The 9,719-nt window shown below is 46.8% G+C and overlaps 1 protein-coding gene across 1 annotated transcript; it reads left to right on the plus strand.

Moving 5' to 3' along the window:
* The first annotated feature begins 258 nt into the window (after positions 1–258).
* On the plus strand, positions 259–4,905 carry LOC128437280 (homeobox protein unc-4 homolog). The gene is made up of 3 exons (XM_053419367.1): positions 259–538; positions 1,121–1,296; positions 3,742–4,905. Exons 1-3 carry the CDS (start codon positions 259–261, stop codon positions 4,903–4,905), a joined length of 1,620 nt encoding a protein of 539 aa, XP_053275342.1.
* Positions 4,906–9,719: the final 4,814 nt, after the last annotated feature.

A 9,719-nucleotide genomic window follows, 5' to 3' on the forward strand; every position in this document is an offset into this window, starting at 1 on the left:
GGTCGGGGCCGCAGACGGAGGAGTCCTAATGAGGGAGGCTCGCGCGCACAACCGTCACCGTGAGACAGCGCGTGCAGCCCCGGTCCCCGCCGCCGCCTCCTCACTGGCTCCACACACCGATCTGTGGCCGCGGGAGAGGCTCGTCGTCCCGGGTTCCCCTCAGCGCCTCCTCCTCCTGCTTCACCTCCTCCTCCTCCTCCTCTCCTGACTGCATGTTCAGCCACACCGCCTCCCTCTGCGTCTTCAGCCCCGGCGACCATGGACAGTCGGGTACTCGAGCATCCTCACGCCCAGTTCGGAGGCTCCCTGGCCGGGCTGGTGGGCTTCCCGTACCCGCTCGGTGCCCACCACCACCACCCGCATCACCACCACCACCACCCACACCAGCACGTCTACGAGCTCGCCGGCGGGCACCAGCTGCAGTCCGCGGCCGCCGTGCCCTTCTCCATAGACGGATTACTTAACGGCTCCTGCTCGGCCTCGGTGCTCGGCTCCAACCCGCTGCTGTCGCCCGACGGCCCGCAGTACAAACTCTCAGGTAGGCCTGGCTCTTTCTCATCCACTGCCGGGAAAACACGACTATAACAGGAAGTCTCAGAAATAAGAAGAGTTTAGGATCAAATTAAAGACTTTTAAAAGGATATTTTTATACGTTTTAAGGTGTTGAGGTGAGAAACCTGCAAAGAAAATGATGCTTAAAGTTTTCCAGCTTTTTGTTTAAAAAAATTTAAGTTTATTTATAATAATTTCCCTGTAAAAACGGAAATGGACTCCAAAATAAAAGTAAAAAGAGCTGATATTTAAAGGGCTACATTGTTGCACGTGAGGTTAAATGGTCAAAAATGACTATAGTTCATATTTCATTCTAAATACAGAATAATAGTGAGTTTTTTTAAAGGCAAAATAAATTGGTTGAGTTAATGAAAAACAAAAGGGTAAAAAAAAAAGATGTGACAACAGAGAGTTTTTACACTAAATTGCTGATTTACAGGTAAAATCTCCAACGAGATTATTTTGTATATGAACCTCTCTGTCTCTCTCTCTCTTCCCCCTCACACACACACACAAACACACACACATGCACTTGCACAAACAAACACACACACACACGCGGGTGCAGATTCTGGGGACCCGGATAAGGACAGTCCCGGGTGCAAGCGGAGACGCACACGGACCAACTTCACGGGCTGGCAGCTGGAGGAGCTGGAGAAGGCCTTCAACGAGAGCCACTACCCGGACGTGTTCATGCGGGAGGCGCTGGCGCTCCGGCTCGACCTCGTGGAGTCCAGGGTTCAGGTAAACACCTCAAACACAGTCACTGGTTTCATTTCTATAGTGGGAGTTGTTGCTTCTTCCCCCCCCCCCCCCCCTTCTAGATTTAGTTTTTTAATAATATTCCCCCCGATTTTTTCAATATAGGCTTTTTTTTAAAATTTCATAATTAAATTTATCAACAACCCACATCATATTGTATTGTAAGAATAAATCGTCTGTTTTGTGACGGTCCACACCGAGACAGCCATTTGTCAATTATCAGAGCATCAATAAAGGCTCTGTTTTGAATTATGCATGGAGGCAACCTATTGATTTATGGGTTAATAAAAACAAGGCAACTGAGCAAACCAAGAAAAGGGTAACTACCATTGTTTTTTTTTATTATTTGACAGTTCAAAGGCAATTCCACCCTTTAAATATTATACTGTAGACGGTATAATTTAAGATTTTAAATCATGTTTGATGATTGTATTTGTTGGTGAAGATAAAATTGATGAAGTGATAGTAAAACGATATTATATCGTGTTATTTTTATTGTATATTTTAAGATTATGGCTTTTGTTCATTTGAACGATCAATGTCAACACTGTTTACCTAATTTAATTATACCACTAATACTATACACATTATTATAATAATAGCCAATTAATGATAATGATAATAATAATATATTAGAAGGATAGTTATAAGTAGAATAAGTATTTTATTTTAACACACAAGGATAAAATCATATTTTTTGAGAAATTACCTTCAAGTAAAAAAAATGTATTTAGCTAAATCTGCCACCTTTCCTATTAATACTATTAGAGGTTAACTTATAATAATAATGATATTAATAACAAAAATAGTGGGTAATAATGATGATAAAATATAGAAATGGCTTGTGCACATATCAGCCTTTGTAGTAACTGTGTAACAGCATGTGTCACTCTTGTGTTTTCATGTATTTCCATGCATGTTCTTTGCTCTCATATAGATGTATGGAAGGATATATAAGGATGGAGGGGTGGTGGGGGGGATAGATGGATGTAGATGGATGGATGACGGAGGGATGGATGGAGGGGACGCGGGACAGGGCGCATCTCTCCGCCGCTGTGTGTTGTGTCGTTCGGGGGATTTCGCTCCTAAACCTCAGATTATTGTTCCCTCAAGCCGCTTAGCGCGTCTTTATCTGCAGGTTTGCGGGGGAAAGATAGAACCAACATTAACAATTCATAAGAAGCCTTTTGTCGCTCACGATGTCGGTGTCTCGTGCTTTTTATCATGCACCGGTGCGCGGATCCGACTCGGTGCGCGTCGAACTCGGGGCGTTATCAGCGGCGAACACGCGGCCCTGAGCGCGCCCAGAGGCCGGGCAGCGAGGGCTCTCGGGCGGGGGAAGCTCCCTGTGTTGGCCCGGTGCGGGGAGGGAGCGGAGCCGGGGAGTCGCGGAGGCCCGCGCGCAAAACGAACAGACAATAAAGCCGGGATGTGGCTGATTTGGCTACGGTACAATTAAATGTAATTGGAGGAGTTGGCCATTACGCAGACTCATTGGTAATTAACACCGGCACATCCGCGCGTCTGCTGCTGCACCGCTGCGACCCGCTGATGTGTCTGTGAAGCAGCTGCGAACAAAGAGGGAGGAGGATGGTTCCCTTTTGTTTCAGGCTTGTTTGGGTTTGTTGGTTCTGTCCCGATCTGATCTGATAACCACTCTGACACTGATTTATATGGTTGGCCAGGGCAGGTGTGGGATCTGCTGTTGGCTGCAGACACACACACTATCAATCCCTGTGTGTCCACTTCAGTGAATTTAGGGGTTTGGTTTTGTGAGGCTGAATATTAGGAACACATTACACATTAATCCAGGGTCCAGAACCAACACAGAAACTGGCACTTAAAAATTATAGGAAGGTTTAATCCATTCTTTTCTCATAAATTGTCAGAAAGGAATATTACATGATTCAGTAAGCCACTAAATACACAAATATCATTTTGGAATACTTTTACTTTTGTATAGTTTTGCAGTTTCCAGACCTGGATGAACAAATGCTCCATCTTACCAAATTTACATCATAATTATAGTTTCAAAAAGTCCTGGAACCCACTATTATTTTTAGTGTCTGTTATTTTTACATTACTTTGATCTGCTCTGTAAAATATTGAAACCTACAACATCTCCTATTATCTTTTTGTCCAAGTCCAAGTCAAATATAATAATTTTACACTAAAATCAAAGGGGAAAGATGGAAAATGTCTCATTGATGAAGAAGCTGTATTTTTCCTCATTGCATGACTTTAACAACTTATAAACGATCAAAATCCTTTTGGACCAACTCGTTGATTAATTGACTAATCATCTCAGCAGCAGTTTCAAAATGGCAGAGACCCACGTCTGACCTCAAACAGTGAATGGAAAGAACATGTTCCACCTGTGTTTAATGTGTATTTCATGTGTGTGCTTATGTGTGTTCCTGTGAACAGGTCTGGTTCCAGAACCGCCGAGCCAAATGGAGAAAGAAGGAGAACACAAAGAAAGGTCCGGGACGGCCCGCTCACAACTCCCACCCGACCACGTGCAGCGGCGAGCCCATGGACCCCGAGGAGATCGCACGCCGGGACCTGGAGCGCGCCGAGAAGAAGAAGCGGAAACAGGAGAGGAAGCTGCTGAAGTCCCAGAACAAACTTCTCTCGGGCGACAGCTTCCACACGCCCGGCGGCTCGGAGAGCGACAGCGGCGTCTCCCAGTTCACGGACAGCGAGCAGCCGCCCACGAGCATCAACGGGACTATTCACATCGACCTGCCGGCGACGAAAGGTGCAGGAGGACACCAAACTGAATCCAGCTGTGACCAAACGAGACACGACTTCAGCCCTCTGCAAAACCACCAAAACCAAAGAACCGCAGGAGAAGCGGAGCAGGTTTCTCCGTGCAGCACGCACAGCTCCAGCCCCGGAGGCCCGAGGTCCTCCGCCCTGCAGAAAAGAAACCCCTTCAGCGTGGAGAGCCTCCTCTCCGACGCCACGCCTCGACGCAAATCCCAGCTGGACTTCCCTTCTCTGCCCAGTCAGAGGACACTGGTGGGTAAAGGTCACTTCTTGCTTTACCCCATTACACATCAGCCCTTGGGCTTTCTGGTGCCCCAAACGGCCCTGAAGGCCACACCGTGTCAGGACGGCATTAACAGGTTCAGCCTGGGACAGAGGTGTGTGCCCAGCGAGGGGAGTCCTGCTCCCTCCGACCTCTCCAGCTTTGTCACCAAGCCTCTAAACTCGGATCATACGGAGCACAGCGCGCAGCATCACCACAATCACATTAGCAATAGAGTGGATGGAGCGGACGTGGAGGAGGAGTGTGGCGGCGACGGGAGATTCCCCGCCTCTCCTCCAGCGAGCGGCGCGGCTCAGGCGGCTCTGGCCAGGCTGAGCTCGGCGCCGTCCAGCGACAGTGGCGAGGAGGTGGAGGTGACCCCGAAAGGTCAAACGGAGGCGGCGACCGGCGGCTGCCAAGCTGCCGAGACGCGTGCGAGGGAGGAGGGCGCGGGCGAGGAGGAGCGAGCGTCTCCAGACCTCTCCGAGTGTCTCAAGGCAAACACAGACTGTCAGGAAACACCCGGAACAGATGGAGAAGATGTCGATATGGACTAACACTTGCGAGGAGCAAACATAAACAAAGGACCAGGAACACTGCTCACACAATTCAAACATTCCCAAAGCTCGGCTGAGACACTCGAAAAACATATCAGGAATCAGGAGACTTAATTCTCGTCTATTTTTTAATCATCACGTGTGATCGCTCCAGATGGAGCCGGGAGCCGTGGCCGTCCCCGTCTTCAGGCTTTAGGCCCGAACTCTTTTAGAAGCAGGTTCTTTCTTCTCTTTTTCTTTTGTTTTGTGACCAACTTGTGAGAAAAACAAGGCTTCAATAAGCATCACACAACAAAGATCCTCAGATATTGTAAAGAAAAAAACGAGAAAATGATATTTATATGTGAACATTTTGATAAATAAAGTTATTGTTTAAATTGAATCACTGTCTTTGCACTGGCCAGGGGGCGATGGGAGGGAGCAGGGGGGGGGGGGCTGCTCTGTGGCAGAACCTGGGATCATGTGCCGGCTCTGAGTTTTGTCGCGTTACAGCAGATAAATCCTCCTTTTCCTCTGTAGTGAGCCGGAGCTGCTGCTCAAGTCCGTCTGGCTGTTTGTATTTATTGCTTTAACAAATTTATTCATTTGAAAGGCCGAGCTGGAATGAGGTTAGTGGCCGCGGGCTATAGGACCCTGCGCCTCCTGCTGAGTTTTGATATGAAAGTAATTATTTTCCCACTGGCTGCCATGGGTCTCCAGGCAGCACCCCCCGCCACCGCCGCCGCCACCACCCTCCTCCTCCTCCTCCTCCTTTCAGCCCAAAGGGTTATTAGACATTACCGATTTCTAGTGATATGGAATCACATAAACTTCCTACAATAATAGAATTAGCATGAAAGGCAGGGGTGTCAAATTGAAATGGGAAAATAATAGCCGCGCCAGCTGCACCGTGTGTGTGTGCGTGCAGGCGTGTGCGTGAGTGCGCATAGACTATTGAGCAGGAGGAGGAGGAGGAGGAGGAGGAGGAGGAGGAGGAGGAGGAGATGGTGGTAGATTCGTGGGGCGGAATTTTCATGAGCTGCCGCGGTTGTCAGACGGCCCTTGTAGTCGGCTATATTAAGATAGATGTTCGATGATATCCCTCATTGTTCTGTCGCTTATATTGATGTTGCTGCGTTATCGCCCTATTGATCATGTGTCGCACATAATAGGACAGGCGCGCGCCCGCCTGCCATGCGCCTTTCTCTTTTCTCTTTTTTTTTTACAAAAGCGCCGGGGCCCCCTCGTCATTTGTTCTAATAGGAGCGTGGGTCCCTCAGGGGGGGAGACAGATAAAGATATAGGGGAGGGCGAGGGGGGGGGGGGGGGGGAGAGCAGGTTAGTGATGGGCCAGGCTTATTCATTCATTCTCATTTTGTTTGACCAGTTGTTGAGTTTAAATAAAAGCAGTATTAAGGGAAGATTTAATTTGAGATGTTGAGACACCATAGTGCAGAAAGTGCAGGGGAACTTTGGGCTCATCCTACCTGGTCAATCTGAAGATTTTATAGTTTTATAGTTGTTCTTTTTATTAATATATTGAACATATCAAGTGTCCAAATTGTGAAGGAGTGGAGTGATGTGCCAGCAGCTGTTTACAGTCAATGGGGCAGGATGAAGTTAGATAAACTGTGTTCATCCTACCTGGTTCGTCTGCAGTGAAGATTGTTAAAAGTCTCATTAGCTTTTATTATTAATATCATTTATAAAGAGATTTGTGATCCGCACATAGACAGACACTTATTTTATTGTTAGTGTGATGGACATTGTGTGTAGAGCTTTTTATACAGTTTTAAAACTTTGTGCTCATCCCACCTGGTTTATCTGCACTGAAGATGTTCTAGTCTTTTCTAGGCATCTAAATCCGCACTGCACTTTCTCAGACAATTCATGCATAACTACATATGTAATATATAAAGCTTATTAGATGAAGGGTTTGCGAGATATGGGTTTCACATACAGACAGACGCACATTTGTGGAAACAGTTCTACAACATTCTGTCACTTTTTTGTCGTTAGTGTGCTGGACGTTGTGCGCAGAGCTTTTTATTTACAGTCTACGATGCAGAATGAAGTTAGAAAACTTTGTGCTCATCCTACCTGGTTTATCTGCAATGAAGATTTTATAGCATTTAGGAGTCAATTATACATTTTTAATGTAGAACGTTTCCAAATTTACACCAAAATCACTTTCTCGGCCAATTTACAATACCTATCCGTGTGAAGCTGAACAGACAGACAGACAGACAGACAGACAGACAGACAGACAGACAGACAGACAGGGCGTTTGTGGAAGTATATTGATAAAGAAAAGACAAATTCTCCTAATGGTGCAGGTGTGTTTCTACTAAACGTGCACAGGCCCCTTTGGAAAAAGAACGTGTTTGGCTTATGAAGTGCAAACGCCACCAATTCCCCTGGAAACTGAAATCCCAATTATTAAAACCATTAATTCTGGCGAGCCGTGTGCACGGAGAGGCCCGTGTTGACAGCCCGGCTAAATATCCCTGATCCCTCCCGGTCACCTCGCCTTTATTTGCAAATAAATTGAGGGGGATCCGAGGGACGGAGCTTTACTTTGCTGTGCCGACCCCAAAATGAATTTCCGTGCCTGAGTCCCTTTAATAATATTTACATAATTTTCACTGGGTGACTCTGCTATTTGCGCTGTAGGAAGCTGAGGGCTTATATAGGAAAATAATTAGACAAGAGGACGAGGAGGGAGCCGCAGTGAGAAACAGCAGGAGGAGGATGGGTTAAGACTGGAGCTGAACACTAAATTCCCAGACAGCTAAAATCAATGAAAGTAATAACCCTATTATTTAATTCATAAGGACATTATTTCCCCATAAGGCCTCAGGAAACGTCCCCTTCGACCGAAACAATCACATTAAATCGTTCATTCCAAGCTGCTCTGTGAAATTTCAGCTTTTATTCTCTTATTTTTTTGGAGGAGGAGGAGGAGGGTGTTATAATAATCAGTTCGTTTCAAGAGTGTGATTAATTACAAAGTAAAGGTTTGATCCTTTACAGCGTGTGTGTGTGTGTGTGTGTGTGTGTGTGTGTGTGTGTGTGTGTGTGTGTGTGTGTGTGTGTGTGTGTGTGTGTGTGTGTGTGTGTGTGTGTGTGTGTGTGTGTGTGTGTGTGTGTGTGTGTGCTGAGACATAATGAACCAGAGGAGTCTTTGTTATAAAATGAAGAACATTTCCCAGAATAATTGAGGAAATTACAAGGAAAATAAAAAAAAGAGTAGGTAGAGTATTATTGACCTAGCACTGCCACAAATGTCTTCACTATATTGTTACCACAATTTCCCAAAATACACTAAATGACGTATTGCATCATGCACTTTACCCACAATGCCATGCAAACTGCAGTAACTAACTGTAAAGAGGTTTTATGGTATTTTTTGCTGTGTAATTTGAGATATTTACCTCTAAAACTACAGCTAAGTTTAACAGTAGACATCAAATAGATGTATATTATTAATGGTTTAACTTATAGTTGAGAATGAAGAACCAAAATCTAAATGTATAATTCATTCGCTTATATTTACTTTAAAGATATTTCACAATATCTGACTTTTACGTCTATTTGGACCTGTGTCTTTATTAGATTTAAGAAAATAGAGTTAATATGTGTATGTAGCTGTAATTAATAAGTAATAATAAATAATAGTTTTAAAGAGTTGCCTAGTGTCGAAGGCAGAAAGTGGGATGGATGGAGGGATGGGTGGAGGTGAGGAGTGGGGTGGATGGAGGTGATGAGTGGGGTGTGGAGGTGTGGAGTAGGATAGATGGAGGGATGGATGGATGGAGGTGTGGAGCGGGATGGATGGAGGTGCGGAGACGGATAGAGGAAGGTGAGGAGTGGGATGGATGGAGGTGTGGAGTGGGATGGGTGGAGGTGAGGAGTGGGATGGGTGGAGGTGAGGAGTGATGTGGATGGAGGAAGGTGAGGAATGGGGTGGGTGGAGGTGAGGAATGGGGTGTTGAGGTGAGGAGTAGGATGGATGGAAGGATGGATGGATGGAGGTGTGGAGCGGGATGGGTGGAGGTGAGGAGTGGGATGGATGGAGGTGAGGAGCGGGATGGGTGGAGGTGATGAGTGGGATGGATGGAGGTGAGGAGTGGGGTGGGTGGAGGTGCGGAGTGAGTTGGGTGGATTTAAGGTTAGGGATGGGTGGAGGTGAGGAGTGGGCTGGGTGGAGGTGAGGAGTTGAATGGGTGGAGGTGAGGAGTGGGATGGGTGGAGGTGAGGAGTTGAATGGGTGGAGGTGAGGAGTGGGATGGGTGGAGGTGAGGTGGGTGGAGGTGAGGAGTGGGATGGGTGGAGGTGAGGAGGGGGCTGGGCGGGTTTGTTTTGTGGCCCCAGGTGAAACGACCAATCGATCAAAGCGGGTGGAGACACTGGGCCTCCTCCCTCCCCTCCTCCGCCCTCATGCATCACACTTTATGAATTCAATTTCAACCGGGGGAAATTTTCAATTTGAACGCGAATCATTACGGCGAAGGGGGAGAGCGCAAATTGTTTTTGCTCTATTATGCATTCGGACGCCATCATTTTTCTTTCTAATTACCGAGGTGTCAGTGCGGCCTGTCACTGGGGCGCTGATTTTCAATTTAACTGATCATCATACATTCATTTTCCCATTTGATAAATCTGCTATCGAGACGCGCCCGCCATGCTCGGAATATTAAGCGGCGCCGGGGCGCGGTAATGGAGGATGTGTATGCAGCAATGAGCACGGATCAGCCAGCTAATTTAGCACCTTCCACTTTCTCCATCCGCATCCTCCCCCCACCCCCCCATCACCAGGAGGGAGGAGAGGAGAG

Source organism: Pleuronectes platessa, chromosome 3 (genome assembly GCF_947347685.1).
Source record: "Pleuronectes platessa chromosome 3, fPlePla1.1, whole genome shotgun sequence".
NCBI classification, from domain to species: Eukaryota; Metazoa; Chordata; class Actinopteri; order Pleuronectiformes; family Pleuronectidae; genus Pleuronectes; species Pleuronectes platessa.